Genomic DNA, 26165 nt, shown 5'->3' with positions numbered 1-26165 from the left:
GGTAGGAAAAGGGGAACAATCACTCAACTCTTTGTTAAGTCACTGATCGGGACACTTCTCAAAGAAGTGTATGATGAGTCCTTGTCTTCAGACACTTACAGTCCATTTGGAAAGACAAGACATAGATACCTAACAAATGCAAACACAAACTGGCTCCAGAAAGCACATGCTGAGAGTTAAATAAGTGCTACAGTTAAATAAGGGCTGCCATGGTATCTGAGCAGGGGGAGGTTAATGTGGACAATAGCGGTCAGTAAAGCTGAGAGGCCCATAATTACTGTGATACTATATAGCAATTTGCCCAGAACAACTCCAGTCTGTTTTCCCAATTAATAAATGCAATTATTAATAGTGCCTCCTTTAATGACACTCTCAAAAATTCTGATTTGGATAATGAATTATATGGTGATGCTAATCATGAGGGCCATTTGAACTGCCTCATATGGAGGAAAAAGCCCTACATTTGAATAGTTGACATTAACTCCAAATAATGGTCAACACGTAAATAGCATATTCTGTGTGCCAAACATAGTTTGAAAAGCTTTACATATATAACGCATTTGATATTCATCCCAACCCTATTGTCTTATTAGTAGTATTCCCATTTTACAGATGAAGAAACTGAAAAACAGTGAGTTAAGAAACTTGCCCAAGATCTCATAGATACTAAGTTACAGAACCTAGACTCAAACTAAGGCCCTCTGAGGGAATTCACTCATAGCAGTTGGCTTCAGAGTTCAGTGCACTGACAGAGGCTAACACTTAAAATATTACACATTTGTCAGTGTGGAGGTTCCTCAAAAAGTTAAAAATAGAACTACCCTATGATCCAGCAATTGCACTACTAGGTATTTACCCAAAGAATACAAAAATACTAATTCAAAGGGATGCGTGCACCCCAATGTTTATAGCAGCAATATATATAGTAGTTTATAACATCCACACTGTGGAAACAGCCCAAGTGTCCATTGACTGATGAATGGATAAAGAAGATATTACACACACACACACACACACACACACACACACAATGGAATATTACTCAACCATTAAAAAGAATGAAATTTTGCCATCTGCAATGACACGAATGGAGCTAGAGAGGATTAGGCTAAGCAAAATAAATCAGCCAGAGAAAGACAAATACCATACGATGTCACTCGTGGAATGTCAGAAACAAAACAAATGAGCATAGAGGAAAAAAGAGAGAGAAAGGCAAACCAACAAAATGGACCCAACTATAGAGAACAAACTGATGGTTACCAGAGTGGAGGTGGGTGGAGAGATGGGTTAAATAGGTGATGGGCATTAAGCAGAACACTTGTGATGAGCACCGGGTATTGTATGGAAGTGTTGAATCACCAAATTGTACACCTGAAACCAATATGACACTTTGTTAACTAACTGGAATTAAAATAAAAACATAAATACATACATACATACATACATATGTAAAATATTATATGTTTGTAACCCTTCAATTTTTCACTCTACCAAGAAACTAAAATTAAAAAAAAATAATGATAATAATGAAGTGCCCCAGGTCTATCTTAGCAGCAAGGAGACTCTGTGTAGGTCTCAGATAAGGTGAAGCAGGGTAGAAGGGCTTCCAGGTTGAGGTCCAAGAGGATAGTCTGATGTGGTTTTGGAGTGGTGGTGGGTCCAAACTAATGGCCAAGAAAGAATTCTTGAGACATCTTTGGTGCAAAAAGGTGATTTTATTAAAGCATAGGGACAGGACCTGTGAGCAGAAAGAGCTGCACTAGGGCTGTGATGAGTGACCAATTATATACTATGGATTTGGGGGAGGTAAAGGCAAAAGGGAGACCTCCAAAAGACTTTCATATGCTAAAGAGGACTCCTACCATACTGGAGGCATTGCTATTGTCAAGTTAAAGTTGTTTTCCCTCTAGTAAGATATTAACATTATGACAAGACAGTTGGGAGTTTATTGGAGGAATGTTTTACTCTGCCTATCTCAAATATTTGTCAATGGGCTGCAGGTTATAAATTTAATTTTATTTGTATTTTCATCTTGCCTTTATTCTCCACATCACCATGGAGGGGAGGGTAGTGTTAGGGCTCCAGGAAATTGAGTCTATGGGTTTCTGGAGGTTAGGCTATTGATAAGATGGCCTTTTTCTTATAATTTACTAAGACATTTATAAACTTATGGAGACTCATGTCCTGAATGACTGTGCTCTGTATCAATTATCCATTGGTTTTCCCCTTTCCTTTGTTCTTGGGCAACTGTGAGTGCCTGAGGAAGGTCACATATATCCCACCTGGGGTGGGTGTAGCGGGTTGCTGGCTTGTGCTTTGCCCTCACTTGCCTTATGCTTCCTTATCAGTTCGGAAAAATCAGAAGTTTCAGCCAGGGAGTCAGACTATGGGAGTCCAAGAATGCCAGACTAAGAAACCCAGATGTTTTATTTTCTGCTTTCAAAAAAAAAAGAGACAGAGGGGGCACTTTTAGCAAATTTCAACTTTGGAATCAGTACATTGCACTAGATGGAAGGAGAAAGGGAGAGAGGGAAAGAGAAAAAGGGGTGAGTTGGGAGACAGAAACACTGTCTTTAGACTCTCCCCTCAATTTCATGGATAAGCACAATAAACACACAATAAACACCCCAGTAAACACACAAGAACTTCTTGCCTATTTCTCATTTTCTGAGACTATTAATTAGAACCCCTTGATTTTCTCATTCCTCGGATGTCCTAAAGATCCTTTCAGAAATAATACTCTTCCAGTCATGAGTAAGGCCCAGGATCTCAGGGATCATTTGCTCCAACTTCTCATGCATTAGTTCATTCTTTCATCCATGCATGCATTCATAGTATCTTTTAAGCACCTACTGTGTGTTAGGTTCTGGGGATAAAATAAGGAGTAATATATAGTCCCTGCCTTCACAACAACAACAACAAAAGTACCTGAAGCCCAGAGAGGGACACTGACTTTCCCAAAATCACACAACTAAAAATTCTGTGGCCGCACTGGTTCTCAAACACAACGGTTCCCCAGGGATGCCCTCTTTCCTTCTCCCCAAAACTGAGAGTTGCGGGTTACAGGAAAGCAGGTATCTCCAGGACTTGGCAGGCTAAACCGTTCCCACTGTTCGGGCGGCCCAGCTACAAAAGGGCGGGGACCAGCCCTGGGGTGTCCTCAGAGAAGCCAGGAGGTAAGAGAGGAAATGTGGGTTCCCACGCTGCACAAAGCAGGACGCGAATGCCCGCGACCTTTTGGCGAGGAAAGATTGCACCTCTACAGCCGCCGTAGCCAAGCCGGAAATGTAGTCCCGCCACGTTTCCTGTCTAGCGGGCCTGAAGGAAGAGCTGCGAGATGGCTGACGCCTCGACTCTTAATCGCCCACTGTGCTGTGAACAGTTCGGTTCCGGGGCCGCGCGGGGCTGTTTCGCCGCCGCCGACGGGAGTCTGCAGTGGGAAGCTTGGGGGTGGCGCTGGTGGGATTTCTCCGGGGCCTTTACAGTGAAACCCCAAAGACTGGCTGGCGGCGCAGGGGGTGCTCTCGGCACTGCTTCACCACCTCTCTCCAGCCTCATAGCCGTGTTCCTGCCGCAGGGCTTCCCCGATAGCGTCAGCCCGGACTATCTGCCCTACCAGTTATGGGATTCCGTGCAGGTCAGCCCGGCCGACTGGGGTCGGGGGGAGCGTATATCCACGGGTGAGGGAGGCAATGCGGGCCACCTCTGTCTCCCCATTTAGAGATTGGAGACTGAGGCCGAGAGCGGGACTGTGACAAGTTCCAGTTCACACATCTGGAAGAGCTGATGATAAATAGAATTTAGGCCATCGTGCTCCTGCGCACACTCCTCACCGCACCTTTTTTTCTTCTCCAGGCCTTTGCTTCCAGCCTCTCAGGCTCCCTCGCCACCCACGCAGTCTTGCTGGGCATAGGGGTGGGGAACGCAAAAGCTTCTGTTTCAGCTGCCACTGCCACCTGGTTGGTGAAAGGTGAGCTGGGCCCCTGGGGCCTCGCCTGTCACTGCTGTCAGCCTTGCCACCTCTCTGGCCTCTTTTTGCCCTGACTGGGAAGCCCAGCCCCTCCCTTCCCCCATCCCAGTGGTCTGGCCTCTAGTGCTGGGCTGTGATGTGTATGTTTCCGGACTCGTGCCTGATTGGATCTGGGAGCCAACTCTCCCCGGTTCCTAGAACAGTGCCTTGTGCCCTGTTAAAAAACAAAATTCAGCTGGGTTAATTATAAATATTTTTATTGCTTTATTCAACGATAATTAGTCACCCACCACCAGAATGCCCTCATCCTGAGCACCAGCTTTGCAGCCACACTCAGTTCCCTATACATACTGTTCAGAGTCCGTAAATCACCTGGAGCTTGAATCGCTAAATTAATTTTTCCCCTCCTTTACCCCTAGTCTTTGTGTAGAGCTGCATAAGACTATGGTTATTGAATAAAACCAACAGCTCCCAGAAGTGTGGGAAATTTGTTCTAGGAAAAAAACCAATTTTGTAATAGTCCTGAGTAGGAAAGAGGAGGTTATGGGAAGAATGAAAGGCATTTTGGAAACTCTTGGAATACTAGATGATGGTATAATTATTATAACTATCTGTTGGATGTGTACAGCATTTTTAAAAACCATTAATGAAAAGTAAAGCATATGGTTTGGTACCATGCCACCTAGAGAGTGAAGTAGAGAAGAAAAGGATTTGTGGCTGTCTCCACTGTCCCTTGTCTTTTATTACTATTCCCAGTGGGAACTTAAATCAGACCCAAGGGAAGGCCCTTTTTCAGCATGAGCCTGGCCACATCTCTGGTGAGCCTCCATGGATCTTTTAGAGGATCAGGAAGCCCATGCTTGCATCCTTACCATTAAGACTGAGCAAACTGGCCAAATGTGAGTCACCTCTTGAAAGAAGCCCTTTCTCTGATAGTGGAGAAGTGGTGATCTGTGGCTTGTTGTAGCTACCTCTTCTTTTAATAATAATAGTTGACACAGTGTTTATTATTTGCCAGTCATTAAGTGTACTGACTTTGCAGTAGCTCTGAGATAGGTATTGTCATTATCCCCATTTTACAGATAAACTAAGGCACGAAAAAAGTAACTTGGCTAGGGTCACAGCCAGTAACTTATAGGACGTGGATTTGAACCAGAGTGTGTCCTTAATTTGGACCTTTTCTGTTGCTCTGCTATAGGCTGGGTGTTTGGAATTCAGTAGTTGATGTTTTCATGTCATTTCTAAGTACCCTACTCTTTTCGCCAACATGTTGCCTATGTATGTCTTAAAGTTACTAAAAAAAAAAAAAGAGATCACTTTAAGATATGCAGAAATATCCACTTTTTAAAGCCTGCTGTTGGTATCAAAACAAGCTTTCATTAAACTGAAGCACAGAGAGGTTTAGCCACTTGGCCTAAGTTAATGTAGGGCCAGGATTTGGACCCACACCAATGGACTCCTGTGTCCCACTCTTAACTACCACTGACTTTTGCCAGTGGGATTGAGAGTGGAGCCTTGTACAATTTGTAGACAGCAGATCCCTTACTGCTGCTCAAAAATTTCTAGATCATACAGCTCAACTAATTGTAACTGAGGCAAGTAGGAATTAAGTTTCCTAGTCTAGTGGACAGTGTTGACTTTGAGATAATAGGAAGGTATGTGTCATTATTACATCCTAGTGCCAACTTCCAGATTCTGACAAGGGCCTTGCAGACTGTTGATGAAAGGTAGAATACGCCCCCTTTCTACCTAGTGGCCCTTGTATGCAGGACATACACCTTATTGGGATGTGAGTGTGCAGTCAGAAGGAAGAAAAAGAGAGTCTGGCCCAGTGAGCTCCCTCAACAAGTAAAAATAATCTGAGCATGTTCAAAGTCACTAAGTTGATCCAATACAAGAATCTTAAGTAGAACAATAAAAATTTTGTGGAGAATAAAATATACTTGAAAGGAAGAGGGTAAGATAAGTGATAGAGGGAGGAAGCCTGTAAAGCCACCTGGTGGGTATTATTTCCAGGGACACACAGGGGACAGAAATGTAGGAGCAGAGCAGGCCTGATGAGAAATGTGTTGTACACATGCCTCCTCTGAGGTAGCTACTGCTTAGCGCCAGCCAGTTGCAGTAGTAAGGAAAGGCAGGCTCAGTACTGCCATGTCTTCAGGTTCTTCCAAAAAAAGCAGGAAATGCAGATTTTCTTGTAAAATGTCCCATTTTTATTGACTATCTTCCTGGAGCTTCAGTTGCTTCATCTGTGAAAGGGAGTGCTCTCTTGGAAGCTCATAGGATTGTTGTGAAGGTTGAAAGCAGTAGGGATTTCAGGTGCCCACCAGAGTGTTTAGTGGTGTTCCTCAAGCCCAGGGTTGGATAAAGATGTCTAGATAGAAGGCCTCACTGCCGAAGGATAGAGGTTGTGGCAAGAGGTGAGTACGTCTTTTCCAGTGGAGAATGGGGAAGGCCACCTTATGGTCCCCACCTTTATATGTTGTAGGAGACTTCCAACCCTCCTCACAGCTTAGTTTCTCTTCTCCTTGCATTTGCCACTTAAGGGTCCATGCCTTCAATTTCAAACAAGGTAAGAGTCCTCTGTCCACTGTATGAGGCCTTCCCAATTGTTTGGTTCTAAAATAGTCCTTTGTGATCCCCCTCCTGAACTTACTGAGTGCTACTCTCAGTATAAAGGGTGTAAATCAGGGGTTGGCAAATGCTGTAAAGGATGCGATGATAAATATTTTACACATTGTAAGCTCTATAGTTTCAGTCACAGCAAATAATTCTGCTACATGTCACAAAAACAGCCATAGACGGTCTGTAAATGAGTGGTCACAGCTATGTTCCAATAAAACTTTATTTATAAAACAGGGAGTAGAAGACTACAGACCACAGTTAACTGATCCTTGGTCTAAATCAATGTTTTTCATACCGATTGTTTTCCTTTTACACTGGATTTTGAGTCCAGAACCATGACCTTCTGAGTCACTGGTATTCCCCTTACCTCACATAGTGTCTGGCAGCAAGTAAGTAGCCAGTAAGCATTTATTGTTCAAATGAAGGTCTGGCTGATTCTAGAGACTTCTCTGACTCTCTTTAGCCTGAGGAAGCCTCTCCCTCTACCCCATGCCCCCAGCTCTTTGTCATCAACCTGCAGTTCAAGTCCCTTTTTTAAAATTTATACTCTAATGAGTATCAATTAAAATTTAAATTAAAACTCACCTGTGAACCTATTGTCCAACCTAAGAACTAGAATATCAACAATAACCTCTCAACTTTCCACACAGGATTTCTTGCTTTTCCTTTTTTTTTTTTAATAGGTGTTCCATATAGATATATATACCAAAATACTGTATTGCTCAGTTTTAAAGCCTTATGAAAAGTGTATTTTGTTCTATGTAGTTTTCTTTTTTTTTTTTTTTTTAATTTTTTTTTTCAACGTTTATTTATTTTTGGGACAGAGAGAGACAGAGCATGAACGGGGGAGGAGCAGAGAGAGAGGGAGACACAGAATCGGAAATAGGCTCCAGGCTCTGAGCCATCAGCCCAGAGCCCGACGCGGGGCTCGAACTCCTGGACCGCGAGATCGTGACCTGGCTGAAGTCGGACGCTTAACCGACTGCGCCACCCAGGCGCCCCTGTTCTATGTAGTTTTCATGGCTTACTTTTTCATTCAAGATTATATTACTAGGATTCCTCCATTTTGATATGAGTAGTTGTGCATTAGATTTTCCCTGCTGTCTACTGTGCCACTGAGGGAATGTACTAGAATCTGTGTATTCTGCTGTCAGTGAGCATTTGTGTTATTCCCAGTTTTTTGCCATTTATGCAAAGAATGTTTCTGGTCCGTGTCTTGGCATGCATGGGTGCATAGTTCTCTTGGGTACATACTCAGGAAGTCTAGACACTAGACTAGACATACTAAGTCTAGACACTTCTGACCCCATCATACAGCTCTGTCTATCCAATATTTATTGTACCAAACTGAGCTCCTAGAGCAGTGACCCAAGGTGAATCATCTGTTTCAGTGCCAGGGTCTGCCAGGCTCAACAGCCCCCAAGGCTCTCCCTTGTTCCTTACCAGTGCTTCTCTCCCCCAGATTCAACTGGCATGTTGGGCCGCATCATCTTTGCCTGGTGGAAAGGGTGAGTTTGTCTTCCTGGTCTGGCCACTCTCCCCAGGCAGGGGTCATGTCTGTCTCATCCCTGGCTGTATTTTCAGCTCCGCCTTTCTCCTGCCAGTCTCAAGGGGAGGGGAGATTTAGGAATTACTTTATCAGAGCAAAGGAGTCCTTCATGAGTATCCAGTCCAGGGGAATCACCCTAGCAGTGAAGCCACAGAGCCGTTGCTATGATCAGATCTGCCTTCATGAGCACTGATATGCCACTCTGCTGCCCATCATGGAAAAATACAGCCACAAGGCTCTAAATGTCCTCTGCTTGTTGAAAGAGAAGCCTGAACAGGATAGTGCTTAATTCAAAAGGAATGATTTTACTCCAGAAGCTACTTTGGTGGCTCAGATACCTGATTGGATTTTGTTGAGCCTGGTAGGGAGTGGACTTGGGCAAGTAATCAAGATCCTTGTCCCACATCGAGTCAGACTTCCCATTTATCTAGAAGAGTTTAAGGATCTTATGCTGCCTGCTTCCTCCTCAAGCCAGTATTGGGCAACCTTAGGAGTGATTTATTATCTGCCAATAATCATAGGCAGACAATACCTACAATTTATTCAGTGAGATAACTTATGCAAAGTGCATACCATATTGTGGCACATAGTAAGTGCTCAGAAAACACTAGCTGCTGTTAACAGCTCCATGCCTCACAAGCTCTGTATATATCATCTCTAGTCCTTAGAACAGCTTTGTAGAGAGGATTGAATATGTACATTTTACAGATGCAAAGCAGACCTAAAAAGGGAAGTCACTTGCCCAAGTCGCACAGCTTATAACTAATAGCATCAAGCTGCTTTGTTGGGCAGAGCCATAGACCAGGCCCACGGTTTTAGTCCTGCCTTTGTCATTTATTCCGTCAGGAGTTCCTCTTGTGTGTCCCATACCCCACCTAGGAGTGTTCCCTTTCCTTCCAGATTTCAAAGTAAGAACAGGGCTAAATTCTGAGCTGGTCTGAGGGCTGCAACATCCCCTGCCACTGGACTCTTGGAGAAGAGTGTTTGTGCACAGGCCAGGAGTCCCTCTGCCTGGCAGAAGAGGTATCCATCCTCTCATGTGATAGAAATGTCCTAGGCCTGGATGTCAGAGCCTGCCTCTTTCTCTTGGCCTTTTTCTTTTTTTTTTTTTTTTTCTCTTGGATCCCGCTTTCCATGTGATCTGAGGGAAGTCATGTCCCTTCTCTGAGCAGGAGTTACACTAAATGTAGTTGTTTACCAGTCCAAACTATGTGGACTTCTTGCTGCGTACCCTTGACCATGTGGGAAGAAGATGGGGCAGGGTGGAGTGGGGGGCGGGGAGATGGAAGAGGGACCCAGGGATGACCTCTTACAGGAGGGGCAGAGGGTGAGGAGCAACCACAAGACAAATCAGTTTTTTTTCCTAGATGTATCATGTGTTAGTAAAGGGGCAACACTAAGTGACCACTGAAGGTTGTCCCAGCTAATGGTATTTCAGGCAGCAGTGATAGGGTGTTGGGATAGATGTCTGCCTGGGGTATGGATTTTGCTGAGCCTTCAGACCTTACCTCAGACTAAGGATGGCCTGCATTGCCCACAGGATGTGTTTTCTCCTTATATCCAAATTGCAAACCAACCTCTCCTCCCCAACAGGAGTAAACTGGACTGCAATGCCAAGCAATGGAGGTAAGGAGGGGCTGAGACCAAAGGGAGGGAAGTCTTCTATTGTGAAGGTCTCTTACCTCTGATCTCTAACCTCTGATCCCTTCCCCCCAGGCTTTTTGCTGATATCCTCAACGATGTAGCTATGTTCCTCGAGATTATGGCTCCCATTTATCCAATCTTTTTCACCATTACCATCTGTACCAGCAACCTGGCCAAGGTACCCACCTCTGGGGCACCCGTATACCTCCCTTGGTGGTGATGTGTGGGCTTACTGTGGGCCCACAGGTGAGCCCAGCCTGGGCCCTGTGTTCAAAACACTTGTGGAAAAGTGGAAAAGTTCAGAGTTTTCTACTCGGACTCAACCACATTTTCTGATACTCCAGCCAGGTAGCTTCTAGTGCCTCACATATTCTAAGACAGCGTCTGAAGTCACAGGATTGGTGAGGGAGCTCTGAGCTGAAAGATAGAAAGTGTGGTCCAGTGTCAACATCTTGGGATCAGCTCCCAGGCTCTTTCATTCTTTCAGTAAAATATTTATTGAGTATGTACTGCATGTTTGGCATGGAATATAGGACCCCCCCCTTTTTTTTTTAATTTTTATTTATTTTTGAGAGAGACAGCCCGAACAGGGGAGGGAAAGCAGACTCCAGGCTCCGCGCTGTCAGCACAGAGCCCAACCTGGGGCTTGAACTCACAAACTGCAAGATCATGACCTGAGCCGAAGTCAGACGCTTAACTGACTGAGCCACCCTGGCGCCCCAGGGCCCTCCCATATCTTCTTTGAAGAAAGCTGCACATAATTAAACAACTATTTATAGAATTATAGCTACAGGTATTCCAGATGAGAAGTGTAGGGGGCTGCAAGAGGGTTGAGCAGAAGTTCTGGCCTAGTCAAGAGATGCAGGAAGACCTTTCCTGGGCCTGGGTCCTGAAGAATGGGTTTAAGGTAAACAGTGGATGTTTTTGAGCAGAAGGAATAGTGTGGGTCATGGTTCAGTGGCAAGACAAAACACAAAGTGAATGGTAAGGCTGGAGGGTGACATGGGGTGAATGTGAGCTCTTCCTCTGCCAAGCTGCTCACCCTTACAATTCCTTCAGGTTGGCTGCATCCAAATGAGAAAACTGGAGCATAGCAAAGTTCAGTAAGAGCTTAGCCTGTCTTCACCAAAGGTTAAGTACCTGGCACAGAGCAGTGACTCAAGAAGACATGTTAAGATCCATCTCAAAGGCGTACCTATCTGTTCACAATCACTTTAGAGCAGTGCTTCTCCGTGGTGACATTTCAGATACAACAGTTCTTTGTGTGGAGTACATTTAGCCCAGGTACCAGTAACTGGCCTAGGCATGCTGCCCTGAGCACCCCCTCCAACCCCAGAACAGGAAACACCAGAGAAAACCATTGCTTGCAGCTGTGAACCAACGATTGCAAGCTCTGCCATCTGTTTCAAGTTAGGTATTATATTCTGCCCATAGGGCCTCAGTCTCTTCATCTGTCAAATAAAGGAGTAGAATAGGGCCATGAACTTTCCCTGACCACCCCCACCCTTTCTAGAGTTCTGGTCTCCGTGACTAATACCTCTGTCCCGCAGGTACACCATCCAGAAGGCTGGTTGTCATCCATGCCTGTCTTCCTGGCCCACTATCCCCCTCAGCTAAACCTCTATTTAGTTCTTTTTCCTTCCTAAATCTCTCTAACCCATTCACTCCACCTGTGCATCACCTGGTGGTTCCTTATTGCTGGAAAAGCATGGTTGCTTCCTAGGTAGTCTCCCTGCTTCCATTCTGCCTCTCTTCAGTTACTTCTCAGAGCAGCCCATAATCCTTTTAAGAATGGAAATCCAATAAGTTCACTTCCCTGACTGGTGGGTCCTAGGATAAAGACTTTAACAAGGTTTGCAAGATTCCACGTGATCAGGTCACTCCAGCCTCAATTTGTACCACATTCCTCTTACCTTTGAACATTTCTTCTGCCTGCACGACAACTTGTTTATTTATTGTCTATTGATTTGTAGATTTCATGAGAACAAGGGTTATATCTAAGTTATGTCACAGCACTAAATCTGTGTCTGGCATCTAAAAGAGATTTGATAAATAATGAGATGGATGACAGTGATCAGTGACCCTCATTGATGAGTTCTACCATCTTAGATCTCAGGGATTGAGGTCCAGGTACACTGGGAGGTCAGGACCATCGTTGTGGGTTTTGAACTGGCCTGGAAGACTTGACTAGTCCTCCTCTGGGACAGGAGGAGAGGAATTTGTTATAGGCAGAATGTAAGCACAAAGTTGGAAACCAGACTGGGCCTGGGAGCTTAGCAGAGGGGTGGGTGCAGCCAAAGTAGGAGTTGCAGGCTGAGGAAGTTCTGAGCTAAGAAGAGTCTGTGGGCCTCCACCTTGGGGAACGAAATGGAGTTCCTTGGGACTGGGTCATAGGGAGATATGGCAGGCAGAGCTTTAGTTTTCTCCAGGAATAAGAGGGGAGGGGGACCTAGTGGAAGTATGGGGATGAGAACAAGACACTAAGGACAGCATTCAGAATTTTGCTGTTTGGTCACCTGGTGCCTGGTTTTCTCAAACTGGTTTGGGTCATTTACTCAGCTCAGCCATAGAGGTGCCTATGTTGCCATAACACATGGCCATTCTGACCTTCACTCTCCCTTTTCCCACCTAGTGCATTGTGAGTGTGGCTGGTGGGGCCACTCGGGCTGCCCTGACCATGCACCAGGCCCGGAGAAACAACATGGCTGATGTGTCAGCCAAGGATAGCAGTCAGGTGAGCAGCTGGAATTGGGGTTGGGGGGAGTTGGAGCGGGGAGGCAGGTTAGGCCATTATTTGGGAATATGGAGAGATGTACCTAAGCGCTCCTGAGGGTAGATAGGGGAGACACAGGAAGAAGTCCCTGCTCTTGACTCAAATTGATGGCATGAGTTCTAGTGGCAAAAAGCCCAAGCTGATCATCTCAGCCCCTCCTTTCTCCCTGTGTGGCCAAGAGTGGGCCCTTGCCCTGACCTTCACCCTCTCTAGGCCATAGTCCCAAACTGAGAGGAGGATGTCTGGTCATGTGTCCCATATGTTAAAGCACTTGGCAAGTCAAAAAGTGCTCAGCATATGAGATGGCTGGGGTCATTGGCCAGGGGTCTCCACTTGACAGTATTGTAGGCCTTTCTGGTCCAGCCCCTCATCAGACCAGAGCACCCTCAAGTAGAGGTGGGGACACCCCTAAGGCTGAATTCAACAGGTATTGGATCCCCCCAAACCCCTGTGCTAAGTGCTTATGTGCATTGCACTGTTTAATTCTCACACAACCCCATGAGGCAGATACTATTATTATCTCTGTTTTACAGAAGAGGAAAGTGAGGCCCAGGTTAGAAGTGTGACACAGTTTTCTTTGACAGTGAAGCAATTTAGAAATCTCTGTCCAGTACTACTTTCTGTCCTTCTCTTAAATTGTTTTGCTCAGTTTCTAAATAGAAAATTTTTAAATTTAAAACTAACTCCTTTCAATAATATTAACACAACTAAAAATATTAACACAAGCTAATATTTATTAAGCACTAACCATGTGCCAAGTATGTCATTTATATGAACTCATTAAATACTTACGGTGGCCTCATACAGGAGGTACTCATTGGCTTCTAAAGAGGAAATAAGTCAGAGGTTCAGTGACCCTGGGTACCTTTGGGCACATCCCTTCTCTCAGGAAATGGTTGAACCAATTCTTCCCTGCTGTCTCTTCCATAGGTTGTTAGGAAGAGAGAAATAAGTATAACCCGTGTCCTGCACTTTAGGATCTCCCAGCTTCATGTCTGCTGTCTCTTACCTGCTCTCTTTCTAACCCCCAGCTCTCCCCATGTCCCCAAGCTGTATTTTCCAAGTCCCAGGGCTTCCTCAGTCTGCAGAGGCAGGAACACATCTCAGGGGCAACTCAGGACATGTGCTCAGCCCTGTAGCAGGCCCCTGCTTTCTGCTGATGTTGCTTTATTGCCACTTGATGTGGCCACTGGAAATGACTGTTCCCACCTGATGGAGAAGAGGTCTTCCTGCTCCTGTGCAACCAAGGTCTCATCTCTTATTTACCATGACAACCACTGCCTTATTTCCACAGCCTGCCCCCTTGCCAGGAGACCTGGGTAAGAAGAGCTCTCTCAGCTTCAAGACCAACTCTCCCTTGGACCCCACTAGTCAGGGCCACCAAACCAGACTCTTCCTCCCTCATGATGACTTAAGGGCAGATGTTTGTCACCCTTGGGTGAGCTCAGTCAGACTATCTCAAGCCAGCAGAGGGTTCTAGTAATATTGATTCTCAAGAGAAGAGGTTTGGATCTTGAGCCTTCCTGGATGGTTCCTTGACCCTTTTGCAGATGTGCCTCCCAGTTTTTGCATACCAAGGGTCTGAGGGGGATCAATCTTTTTAAGCCACCAAATAAAAGTACTTCCCTATTCTGTGGACATTCAGTTGCCTAAGCGTAGGACTACTCTGGTGACTCTTGCAAAACAAAGAAGACATGTTCCAAGGATATTGTATGTACCTGGACAGAGAAGCATCTCGTATCTTAAATGACAACCCACTCAACAAAAACATTAAAAACTTACTAAGGCACCCTCATCAGTGTAGGGAGCCCTGGGATGTTCTGGAGCAGGGAGGAATGTGATGAAAGGCACTCAAGGATATGCAGCCTGGCCTGGAAGGAAGACCTCTAATTTCCAACCCCTCTGCCTTTTTCTAGGAGACACTGGTAAACCTGGCAGGGCTCCTGGTCAGTCTCTTGATGCTTCCCCTCGTGTCAGATTGCCCTGGGTAAGCCGGGATCAAGGGCAGGGAAGAGGTGCCCAGCTGGGTCTCTGCCCCTGTTGACCACCTCACTCTCTCACCCCAGCTTCAGCCTTGGTTGTTTCTTCTTCCTCACTGCCCTTCACATCTACGCCAATTACCGGGCAGTCCGAGCCCTTGTCATAGAGACCTTGAATGAAGGCCGACTCCGGCTGGTCCTGAAGCACTTCCTTCAGAGGGGAGAGGTACTTGGCCCCACTTCAGCTAATCAGATGGAGCCACTGTGGACAGGTGATCCACCCCCTTAGTCTCAAGTACTGTCTCCCAGTCTCTCCCCGTCTGGGCATCCTGACTCCTGACATCCAGCTTCCCACAGGTTTTTGGCCATCTCAGTCTCTATCCCTGGGGGTCCCCCTACACCGCTTGACCTCCAGGTAAGTGGCTCAGTGTCTCCCACCCATCAGTACTTCCCTCCCACCCTCCCCGCACATGCTCTTTATTACAGTTACACTCTGGCGTCCCCTGATTGGGCCTCACCTCTCTATTCTAGTTTCTTTATTTCTACTGAGCAGACTTGGGGTCAGCATGGATGCTTGAGGGGAGCAGGGTTGTAACAGCAAATACAAGGGATATATTTGTTAGATGCAGGAAGAAAAAGATAGATATGGGGTACGTGGGTAACGGCTGAGAGATGGGAAGTAGGTGAAGGACGGATGAGGTAAGGACAGTTCAGTTGACTGGATGGTTACTCCTGCTTTTCTTTCTCCTCCTCCCACCCTTCACTCTCTTCTTTCCCTCAGTGTTTTTGACCTGCAACAGCTGGTTGAGGGACACCAAGAGCCCTACCTCCTTCGCTGGGACCTGTCACAAAGTAAGTGTGCCGTGCTCTTCCTGAATTAGATTCACCCTTCTGAGGTCAACTTCTCATTCCACCAGCTCCAGAGCCTCAAGCCCTGAACAGTTTAGAGGCTGCCTGGTATCCTGGAGGGAGCTCTAGACTAAAACTTAGTGAATTCAAACTATAGCTGCAAGCCTCAATGAAATGCACTTTGTCCCTGTGTACTTGCCTTACTTGCCTGTGTGTTTTTATGAGAAAGGCAAGTAAGTAAAGCACTTTGTAGATTGCAACATACTCAAATAAGATTATGACCTTTGGTTACCCCTGGAGAACTATTCTCTCCCATCCGGAGTCACCTGTTGAGGAAACAAGTATTGGAGTTTACTGGTCAGCTGGTTGTGTGCTAAAAGATGCTTCTTCTTGTTGGACATGCAAAATAAACCCATCTCGTGAGCTGCTATAAAGTTGTATTTGGAAATTGGGCATTTCAGTTTGGCCAGACATTGGGAACAACAGGAGAGAAGTTGGAAGAGAAAAGGGTGAAAGATAGCCTCCATCCATGCAGGCCAAGGCCTCAGGGCAGACAAGGATGAAGCAAGGTGGTTAGTTTGAGAATGTTTTGGGAGGTGGCCCTCCCCTAGCACCAGTCTGTCTTGGGTTTCTCCAGACCAGGTGCAAGTCGTTTTGAGCCAGATGGCAGGCCCTGAAACCATCCTAAGGGCTGCTACACACGGGCTGGTGCTTGAAGCCCTGCAGGGAGATGGGCCCCTCCCAAGAGGGCTGGAGGAACTGAGGAACCAAGTATGGGCAGGTAAGCACCTCACAGTGTAGACTGTTGATGGCTCAAAGAGGCATAGAGAGAGGAAGGACTCTTCCACTTGGAGACCTGAGAACTTCTGGGTCTGCACCCCCCTCCAGGTCCTGAGAAAGACAACTGGGTCATCGTCAGGGACACACACCAAGTGTTGGACAAGCTATTCCCAAAGTTCTTGAAAGGTAACATTTTTAAGCCCCATGACTCCTTGGCTTCTGAGGCCTCCTCCCCAGAGGCTCTGCCTAACGCTATCCCCACACCTCTAGCTTTGAGGTGGAGGACCTGGATTCTCTCTGTGATCTTAAGTCTGGACCTCATTTCCCTGTCAATAGGATAGGGAGGTAGAATGGTCCCAGAGGCTGTGTCATGTTAGCAATTTGTGTAATCCCAATTGGCATTGAAGAACTGGGGGGAGGCTCACAAATGATGATGATCTTTCATTTAGCACCTACTCCATTCCAGCATTTTTCCATATACTAACTCAGTGACTTCATGCTGCAGCCAGATGAGGTTTTAGCCCCGTTTTGTGCGAGAAACTACCCTGCAGAGGCTGGTAGAGCCTGGGCAGTGCACAGAGCATGTACCTGGCTTGTGCCACTCCTTACCCCCGGGTCAGCCTGGAGTCTTCTCTCCAGCAGTCCCAGCAGCACCCTTATGACCTCTCCCCAGGACTGCAGGATGCAGGCTGGAAGACTGAGAAGCACCAGCTAGAGGTGGATGAGTGGAGAGCCACATGGCTTCTGTCTCCAGAAAAGAAGGTCTTGTGAGGTGGAGGCCCACCCAGGTCTCAGGACAGGAGCCTGAAGCAAGCACACTTTGGCCACAGCACAATGTGGGAACAGCAGCTTTATTTTTGCTTAGGGGAACTGCTGTGGCAGTTTGGCCAAGGCCTCATGGGCTATGACTGCCAGTCAGGTAGACTGGGCCCCTGGCAGTGGAGAGAAAGGGAACCAGGGCCTTCCCCCTCCCTCTCCCTGCCCTACTCCCTTCTCACCACTGCAGGCTCCCCACTCCCATTCATTGTGAAGCTGAGCCCTGCCCTGGCAGTGGCTCATGGTGTCCAACACGGTTGGCCTCAGGCATAAAAGCCCCAGAGGAACGTGGCCACAGCCATCATTAGCAGGGCATTGAAGTTGACCACACGGGCCCAACTCGAGTCCTCACTGATGTCCTCCAGCCGCCTGGCTGCTGCAGCCACTTCCTCCTGGGTAGGGGCTGGGGGACTACCTGCCCCACTCCTGCTCATTCCACAGAACCAGAGCAGGCACCGGCGGAACATGCCCGGTGTTGGGGACTGGGGCTCTAGGGAAAATTGACACCCTACAGTTAGTTTGAGGAAACCTGGCTCCCCTAGTCCTTAGCCCCGCCTCCTGAAGCAGTGCCTTACCCTCCATCTCCACTGCATGTTCAGGACACCCATTCTGTACAGGGGGTGAAGTTGAACCTTCTAGCTCATCGGCATCCAGGTCCTCCCGCTGCTCCTTGCTGTGCCGTAGACTGAAAACCAGGCGGTGGAGCTGGGGAAGGGAGTGGGGACCAAGTGAAAGTGCTGTTCCCCCACCCCAGACCCTGAAGTCTCTTGTCCACCTGGTACCCCCTTAGCACCCTCGGTCTAGCCTGTATACTTAATCCAGACTCCGTTCACTCAAACCCAACTTTCCATGGCTGCCCTTTGCCCTCATACTAAACCTAGGCCTTTCAACTGTGTGTTTAAAGTTCTTGGCCCTGCTCACCCCCTGCTTCATCAACCCAGGTCCCTCTCTACATTCAAATTGTAGTACTTTAGACCCTGGTCTTCTAGTCCTGCTAACAGTGTACCTTCCTGTGGATATTTGTCCACATAGTTTCCTCCTGCTGCCTTTCCCCCTTCTCTACCGGCCTATCCTTCTGCCCAGCTCTTTTGTCCTGGCCCCCAATCAACCCTACCCTGGGGCATCTGCCCTGCAACAGCATAAGACCAAACTCTTTGTGGGCCTTCAAAATGGTACTCTGCCCCTCTCAGCCACCAGTCAGATCCTGTGTTTTGAGTTCCACAGGCCATGCCAGGGACTTTGTGGGACAGTCTTCAAGCCACCTCCCCCCAGACCACCTCAAATAAATGTCATTTAAATAAAACATTGTTCTTGCTTTACAAATGCAACTTCCAACTGGACTCCCAGCCTACCCTTAATGAACCCTCAGCATAGAAATTCAGGTCTTCCCCACGGGGCATTCCTGGAAGTGGACTGGCAGACTAGGGGTAGAGAGGGCTACACTCACACACGGTGCGTGTTTGGTACCCATCCAGAAGCTGGCACTTACATGCTTGCGTGGGATAGGTGCTGTGCACAGTGATACTACAAGGATGAGGAGGCCAGAGCAGACGAAGAGCACAATGGCAAAGTAGAGGTAGTGCACACGGCAGAAGAGTGCTGGGCATGTGGAGGGTCGTACACAGCTGCCCGAGCCAAAGGAGAACTCGGGAATAAGGCGTGCCAGACCCATAAACAGGCCCCCAATCAGTCCCCAGAAGGCACCCTGCCAGGGGAGAGAATGTCAGCCTCTTCCAGGTGTCCCCAGTTCTGACCCAAGCTAACAACCTACACATAGGCTTACCTTCTCATTGACACGGGGCACAAAGAGCGCCAGCACAAAGACAGCAGACACAGGTGGCGCCAGGTAGCTGGACACTGCCTGGATGTAATCAAAGAGCTGCCCTCCCTGCGCTGCCTGCACCACGGGTAGCCAGGCCACTGACACAGCCACAATAAACACCACCCAGAGCCTGCAGTGGGTGGCCATCAGCAGATTACACCCAGGACCCCCATCTCCCCCAATCCTCCGAGTGTTCTCTGCCCCCACCCCAAGGCTGATTTGTGGGGCAGGACCTGGGGGAAACCCAGGCCGCACCGTCCTACTAGCAGCAGCTCACGGTCCCCTGCCTGGGGCCGCAGGCGCATGTAGATATCCATGGTGAAAAGCGTGCTGCTGCTGTTAAAGATGGAGGCCAGTGAGGACATGAGCGCAGCCAGCATGACCGCCAGCATGAGTCCACGCAAACCTGCAGGCCGATTGTAACTGTGAGTCCAGGGCCACCAACGTGTCCCCAGGAGGGTGCAGGCTTGGCAAGGGGTCACTCCTCCCAGTGGCAATCTCCGCAGTGCGCCTGCCCTCACCATTGGGCATGAGTTTCACGACCAGCCGCGGGTAGGCAATGTTGGAGCAGCCCACCTCAGTACCGCACACACGCTTACACACCTCGGGCACCACGCACGCCACCTCATCTGCAGGCAAGAGAGCGTGACATGGCTAGAACGGGACCTTGTCTGGGAACTCGGATCCCTGAAGTGGGGATGGGAGATCCTAGTGGAAGAGAGATGGGACCCCTCGTGGGAGGTGGGACTGGGTGACTGGATTCCCAAATCAAAGGACAGTAACAGAAATGGAAAACAGGCACTTGAATGCATGCAACAAGAAAGGGGCTGGATGGGGCACAGGACACTTGATGGGGGTGGGGTTGCAGACGTTACCCGGATAAAGAATGCGGCTGATCATGCCTGGCATGACCATGAGGAACATGGGCATCAGCTTCAAGTAGCCGCACAGTATGCAGCCCGCCTTGATGTGAGTCAGGTTCTTCCCGGCCAGACAGCGCTGCACAATGACCTGGGGCAAGGTCCGTTCAACAATCTGTGACCAGTCCTGGATTCCCTGCCCCTCAGGCTTTGCCTTAACTGGTTGCCCTAATTCAGGCCTGCCTCTGGCTCAGCAATTCACTTGCTGGCAATTCGCTTTCACTTACAGACCCAAATTCTTTGGATCCCAGTGGCACTGGTTTAACTCCATCCTGGCCAAGTTCCCGACCCCTCAGACCATGCAGTGGGGCTCCCACAGATGTGTTCTGGCTCCACCCATCTCAGCCCTGCTCATAGCGGTTCTGGTTCTGCCCCGGCCTAGCTCCCGGCTAAAGCCCTGACCCCGCACCTGGTCGCTGCACCAGTACCAGCCTGAGACGATGGTAAGACCCAGGAGCAGTGCAGGCCACGGCAAGTCCCCTGTCACAGCGTCCCGGAGCAGGTGGTAGGAGTCGGGCCGGGGTCGATAGCAGGAACTTGAGATGTTGCCCACAGCCGGATCCTCAGAAACCGTCAGCGACGTCATTGCCCCCAAGTATTTGTCGAAAAGCCCCGAATACCCGCCCACCTCGTGGAAGGCTGTGAGGGCAAGGCTGTCAGGGGATCTGGGGCCCACGCCAAGGCCCTCCCTAGGACCCACATGCTGGAGACATGGGCTGCCTCTGCTCCCAGGTGGAGAACTCTGCAACTTGCAACCTCCGTGCCCCTCCCCAACTGGTTGAGCTCCGTACCGTAACCCATGAGGACGAAGGCCCCGCCAAGAATGACGAAAGTCTGCAGAGTATCCGTGTACATCAGCGCTGCCAGCCCTCCTGCAAAGGGTCTGGGTTAGTGGAGACAGCCCAAATAGGCTACCCCGTGTACATATGGTGTCTTTGTGCAAATTTGAAAACTGTGCCCCTTCCTGGAGAGCAAATTTCAAAGAAATAGCCATTCTTCAGGCTCATGTACCCGGGCATCAGGAGGCAGGGCTTAGTGAGCCGAATGTGCTTCAGTGACACTCCCAGCACATCTCCCCAGCCCATTCCTTCCCTAAGCCCCTGCCACAGCAACCTGTCACAGTGTAGATCATGGTGATGCCCAGAAGGGCAATGACGGAGGCATAGATGTTCCAGCCCAGAGCCTGTTGAATGAATACTGCCCCGGAGAACATGTCCACCTTGGGGGAAGGAGTGATTGCACAGGTCAGGACCCGGGAACCAGGGCAAGGGACCCAGGTCTATCTCCTTTCTAGACCATGACCCTATGTGGCCACGCTTCAGAGGTTCTCTCATTTTTCGAAGGTCTGGCCTCCCAGGTTCCACCTATTGTGGCCCCAGCCCCAAAGCCTACTCCTTCCAGACCCTACCTCCATCATGGTTCTTACAGCGATTTTTCCTTGGTCCCACCCCTTCCAGGGCTTTCTAGAGACCTCCACTCCGTGAATCCCGCCCTTCCAGGGCCCCTCCATGAGTGCGCACCGAAATCTTGGTGAAGATGTACAGAAAAAGCGAGAGCACTGACAGGTAGAGGCGAATACGATGGCCTCCGAAGCGCTTGCGCAGGTACTGTGGCATGGTAATAACACCCGCAGTCAGGTACACGGGCGCGAAGAGCCAGCCGAGCAATAGCACCACGAACAGCGCCTGCGGGCACAGCATGACAGCTGAGAATGACTGAGATCCTTCCTTGAGTTAGCCCTCCCCTTAGAGTCTAAGAGACCTCTTCCTGAATGTGCTACACCAAGGAAAGGTCCAAATGGGGGCTCAGAGGATACAACTGCAGAGGATGTCCCTGGGCCCTGGGCCCTGGACATTAAGGGACAGGGTCTTGACACCTTCTTGGGCCTTTAACTAGAGCCCTGCCAATCCTCCCAGGCCGGTTCTTCCTAAGATGGGTCCTATCCCCCCACCCCCCAGCACATGAATCCAACCATAGACTCCTCAGCCTGATCTCAGCCTCTGCCAGGAAGGGCGACTTCCCCTCTTCTCTTCACCCACCCAAACTTTCTGTCCCTCAAGACTCTGCTTAGAGGCCTCCTCCTCCAGGAAGCCCTGGTCTCCCCAACCCTCAAAGACAAGCCTCAGTCCCAGAGCTTTGTCTCCTTCCCACTTCTGCAGGGGGCTTTAATTTGGTCCAGAGATCCTCACAGGCCACAGATTCAAGAGAGCATCAGAGTAAGGACTTCACTATCTTTAAGGCTCTTCACCCCACTTCAGAGAGGAGTAACTCAAGGCCACAGAGGGTAGTAGCTGGTCGAGGCTTAGACAGCAAGTCAGGAGCAAGACCTACCCCTGCCCTGAAAGTGGTCATCTCCAACATTCCCCTGCCTCCAAGCAAGATGTGCGACCCTCACTCAAAGCCCAACCACACCCCACTACTGGGAAGTCCCACATCCAGTCTTATATGCCCCCTGCTTGGAGCAGATGTGACAGTTCCAGGGGCTCCCACTGGGGTGGGGGTTATTGGCAAAAAAAAGGGGGGGGTCTCACATTCCACTCAAATCCAGCCACAGCCAAGCCGCTTGCAGCACCGGTCCCTGCGAGGCCCACAAAGTGGCCACTGCCGATGTTGCTGGCAAAGAGAGAGGCCCCGACCTAGATGGCCAGAGGTGGGGGTGAACTAGGCTGCTTCTCTAGGCCTCCTCCCACTCCATGGCACAGCCTCTCTCACCGGCCACCACACCATGCTTCGTCCCGCGAGGAAGTAGCCGCCAACGGTGCCTCTGTTGGTTCTGCACATGGACTGAGGGACAGGAGTGGGAGGAGACTTGGGTTCAGGGCACATCTTTGGACCTCATTAGCCTTCTCAACACATTCCTCAGCCTTGTTTCAGGCTGAAGATTAACCAGTCCTGGGCTCTTTTGATGGTTCCCACCCAACCCCCTGCCCCAACCTCCTCCAAGGCACCCAGAGTAACCCAGGCCCCAACCTAGTGCCCAAACACCCACATTTAAGTGTGGCTGGATTTGACCTGACTTTTCCTGAGACCTTGAGTCATGAATAGGCTTCTGGTCAGATATGTAGACAGGGGAACAGAGACCTCATTTAGAATGCTGTCCCTGATGGAAATCCACTGACCCCTTCAAATAGCCCAATCCAAAGGTGGGAAGACAAGGAATGAGTGTTGGCTGCGCCTTCCTGAGGCTATCAAAAGACTTGCTTGCCCCTCAGCCCCAGGTGTCTCCCTCAAAGATCCAGGCATCCTGCCCCTGCTGAACATAGGGTCTGCCTGAGACTTTTCCCCCAGGCCCAGAATCCTGACCCCCAGAAGCACCCTAATTTCTCACCCACAAGCCGACACCAATGACCAGCAGGAAATAAGCAGCAATGACCAGGATGTCAGCAAGGTTGTTAATTAGGACCCTCTGGTTTCCCAGTCCTGGTGCGGAGCCTGCCTCCATGTGTTCCTCCATTCTGCCTAGGATCTGTCCCTCTAGGGACCAGCCCCTGGATTTCCCCAGGAGAGGGATTAATGGTTACCTCAGGAGCAGTGAGCCGACAACTCCCCCAGGTCTTTTCTCCCCTCCCCAGCTTCATTTAGCTGAGTCAGGTCACATCAAGGCCGAAAGCTCATCTAGTGGAGTTGGTCACTTTCAAGTTCAGGGGCACTCTTTCCTGGGCCTTAGCTCCTATCCCTGCCCCAGTGCCCCAGACTCAAAATCTCTCCTTTCATCCCCTAAAATTGCTCACCCTTCAGCCTTGATCTAGGGAGTAGGGCTGAGCCAATCTCCTGATTCTGACTAATCCAGAGGGATCACTTTCAAACCCAAATCTGACAGTGTCACTCCCCTCCTTAGAAACCCTTCCCAGTTCCCCATCATACTAGGAAGGAAGTAGGAACTCTTTAGCCTGATGTTCAAGGCCTGCCACACCCTGACTCCTGCCCACCCCTCCCCTTGGTCCTCTATACCAAACATAGAGTGAAATCATATTTCCCTCCACCTCTCTTGCCCTGCCCAGCCCATGTATTTTCACACACCCAAACTTTTGCCTAAGCTGTGCTTTTGCTTAGAGTGCCTTCTTGCCTCCCAAATGGCTCACTCCTAACTCTCAAGTGGTAGCCTTCAGTACCCAGCCCATGTCAACTCTTCAGGAAAGAATTCTCTAACTTTTCTGATACAGTTCTGAGCACATTGTGTTGTCCTCATATGGGTCCAGGTCTGTCTTCCCAGCAGACTAGAGACTACTCACAAGCAGGAAATGATCAGATTCATCCCTAGAGTCCCATTGCTCAGCACAGGGCTGACTATAAGAAGGGAGGATGTTGATAAATATCAGTATCTCTACCTTTCTAGAAGAATTGACCAGATTTGGATGTCTGATTATGACAGTTGGGTTCATGCCTGAGATAGAGAACAGAAAACAATATTTTAGGGGGATATGAGTTATATTTAAGGAATGCTTTAGTTTAGGTGCCTTCAAAAGCAGACCCTAAGATGAGAATTTAGGGCAAGGGTTTTCCTGAGGAGGTGACCCCAGGAAGGACTATGAAGGAGTAGGGAAGTGAGACAAAGAAAAAGAAAAACCAATAAAGGGAATGATGACTAAAAGGCTACCACTGTGAACAATCCCAATGAGGACTCTTTGAGATACTGTGGAGAACACACCTCAGAACTGACTCCTCAGAGCCAGGGAGCTAGAGTATTTATCAATTCCTGTCTCTAAGTTTACAGAACCTCCCCCTCCTACTTCAGGCCTGCTGGGTGCAGGAGCCACTTGTTATCCCAGAGAGCACCCTCAGAGAGAAACTCAGGGAGCAGCTGGGGAGACTAGGTGTCTGGGAACTGTGTACATAGTGGTCCAAGTGGATATGGGCAGGGCATCCACAGTGTCTGCCTCAAGGGGTGATGAATTTGAAGTGCCTGAGAGAAATCCAGGTGCAAGTGTTGGGCATATTGGGATTATAGGCACTTAAAATCTATCTGCTGTCCTGTGGCCCACAAGACCCTTCATGATATGGTTCCTATTTCCTATTTGATCTCACCTTCTACTACTCTCCCCCTTCCTCTCTCTAATCCAGCCATATGGCCTTCTTTCCTTTCTTTCAATATGCCAAACTCTTTCCTATCTCCTGGTCTTACTGTTTCCTCTGCCCTAAATGCTCTCCTTAAGCTCTTTGCCTGACCGTTTTCTTTTGTCAACCTTCCAAGTCTCAACTTACACATTACATATTCACAGGGACTATCTGGTTAAAGTAATCCCTTCCCCAACTTAGTTCTGTTTTTTCCCCCTTTTCACCTTCCCTCCTTTCCTTTCTTCCTCATTCTTTCCTTCATTAACAAACATTTATTAAGCACCTACCACATGCTAGATAGCATTCTAGAAACTGGAGAGACAATGGTAAGCAAAACAAATGTGTAATCTGACAGATAGCTCTCAGGAGCTTGTATTCAAGTTTCAGAAACAGACATAAACAAGCAACAAATAAACACCTATTTGCATTAGATAAGCACTATGAGGGACTAGGGAGGTGCTGCGGATGGAAACAAGGGGGAAGAGTGAACTTTACTTAAACCATCAGGAAAGTCTCCATTAGTTCATTACACATGTTACTTGTGTACTTGTTTGTTATCTGTCTCCTCTACTAGACTTCAGCTCCAAGAGGTCAAGAAGCATGTTTGCTTGGTTCCCTATGGTCTCCTTGCACTTGGTATAGAACCTGCCACAGTACGTACTCAAAGAACACTTGATGAATGAATGAATTGAGACAAGAGCTGGCCAATTTGAGCATTCTCAAGACAGAGAGGTAGTTAGCATCCAGGAAATAGACAGCATTCCCCAGGGAGAATATATGGAAAGAGAAGAGCAGGAGGCCTGGGAAGACCTAGGAAAGGATATGGGGGTGGTGAGCTCGAAGCAAGGACAGAGAACATCTCACCTTTGTCTCTTACCCACACATGCTCTCCTTGGCTACCAGGTCTTCCTTAAGTAGGAAGGACCTCTGAGAATCAATCCATCATTTTCAGCCTCAAAGGCTATTGTTTAGATCTAGATTTATAGTTTAGATCCAGGAATCCAGGCCCCCTCACTAGGGAATTGCAGAGTTCAAAGTGAAGGTTCAGGGGCTCAGAAAGGGATTTGGGGAATCAGAGCCTAAACTCCACACCTAAAAATCCCTGGCCCCACCCCTTTCTGCTGTGGCTTAGCTCCTTGACCCCTGATCTGAGTTAAAAGCCTTCTTCTGGCTCCTACAGCCCCTAGTGCTTCCTTCAGTCACTGTCCTGACCATCCCACATGTCATTCTCTGCCTAGGGGAGATGTAATGAGTCAATATAAATAAGAGGGAAGCTGTGCCTTAGTGCCCAGATCCAAAGGGTGGGCATAAACTGTCACTTCTGGATGGAACCCCTCTCTGAGGGTCTTAAAAATCTGGAAATTAGACAAGGTGGTGAGGGTG

The 26165-nt window shown here is 48.6% G+C and overlaps 2 protein-coding genes across 8 annotated transcripts; one reads left to right on the top strand and one right to left on the bottom strand.

Moving 5' to 3' along the window:
- Window positions 1–3234: 3234 nt before the first annotated feature.
- Window positions 3235–18288, top strand: RUSF1 (RUS family member 1). 4 transcript variants are annotated; one of them, XM_030300624.1, is made up of 13 exons: window positions 3247–3637; window positions 3856–3970; window positions 8058–8103; window positions 9738–9770; window positions 9861–9966; window positions 12421–12522; window positions 14478–14548; window positions 14628–14812; window positions 14898–14955; window positions 15322–15392; window positions 16027–16170; window positions 16278–16355; window positions 16843–18288. In XM_030300624.1, exons 1-13 carry the CDS (start codon window positions 3338–3340, stop codon window positions 16938–16940), a joined length of 1407 nt encoding a protein of 468 aa, XP_030156484.1. In that variant the 5' UTR covers window positions 3247–3337; the 3' UTR covers window positions 16941–18288. The 4 variants fall into 4 exon arrangements, with proteins under 4 accessions (XP_030156487.1, XP_030156485.1, XP_030156484.1 ...); XM_030300626.2 differs by having other exon boundaries at window positions 3312–3637; window positions 9685–9770; XM_030300625.1 differs by lacking the exon at window positions 12421–12522 and having other exon boundaries at window positions 3237–3637.
- Window positions 17247–24387, bottom strand: SLC5A2 (solute carrier family 5 member 2). 4 transcript variants are annotated; one of them, XM_030300621.1, is made up of 14 exons: window positions 24056–24387; window positions 22440–22511; window positions 22259–22363; window positions 21248–21412; window positions 20841–20946; window positions 20519–20599; window positions 20137–20366; window positions 19683–19818; window positions 19329–19436; window positions 19063–19213; window positions 18769–18937; window positions 18475–18690; window positions 17561–17690; window positions 17247–17475 (listed from the first exon to the last, which is right to left on the bottom strand). In XM_030300621.1, the coding sequence occupies exons 1-14, from the start codon at window positions 24107–24109 to the stop codon at window positions 17249–17251; spliced, it is 1950 nt and encodes a 649-aa protein (XP_030156481.1). In that variant the 5' UTR covers window positions 24110–24387; the 3' UTR covers window positions 17247–17248. The 4 variants fall into 4 exon arrangements, with proteins under 4 accessions (XP_030156481.1, XP_030156482.1, XP_030156480.1 ...); XM_030300622.1 differs by lacking the exon at window positions 24056–24387 and adding an exon at window positions 23056–23695 and having other exon boundaries at window positions 18475–18610; window positions 18769–18846; XM_030300620.1 differs by lacking the exon at window positions 24056–24387 and adding an exon at window positions 23056–23694.
- Window positions 24388–26165: the final 1778 nt, after the last annotated feature.

This window comes from Lynx canadensis, chromosome E3, assembly GCF_007474595.2.
Source record: "Lynx canadensis isolate LIC74 chromosome E3, mLynCan4.pri.v2, whole genome shotgun sequence".
Taxonomy (NCBI): Eukaryota; Metazoa; Chordata; class Mammalia; order Carnivora; family Felidae; genus Lynx; species Lynx canadensis.
The sequence above is the reverse complement of the archived record's forward strand: the minus strand, read 5'-3'. Positions and strand labels throughout refer to the sequence as shown.

Bases quoted from the DNA above. Each gene is read 5' to 3' on its own strand.
- RUSF1 (XM_030300624.1), top strand. From the start codon at position 3,338: ATGGCTGACGCCTCGACTCTTAATCGCCCACTGTGCTGTGAACAGTTC. The intron at 12,523-14,477 runs GTGAGCAGCTGG...GCCTTTTTCTAG, and splicing joins CAGCCAAGGATAGCAGTCAG to GAGACACTGGTAAACCTGGC. The intron at 14,813-14,897 runs GTGATCCACCCC...AGCTTCCCACAG, and splicing joins GATGGAGCCACTGTGGACAG to GTTTTTGGCCATCTCAGTCT.
- SLC5A2 (XM_030300620.1), bottom strand. From the start codon at position 23,181: ATGGAGGAACACATGGAGGCAGGCTCCGCACCAGGACTGGGAAACCAG. The intron at 20,947-21,247 runs GTGCGCACTCAT...CCTTCCCCCAAG, and splicing joins ACATCTTCACCAAGATTTCG to GTGGACATGTTCTCCGGGGC. The intron at 20,367-20,518 runs GTACGGAGCTCA...TTGCCCTCACAG, and splicing joins CTTCGTCCTCATGGGTTACG to CCTTCCACGAGGTGGGCGGG.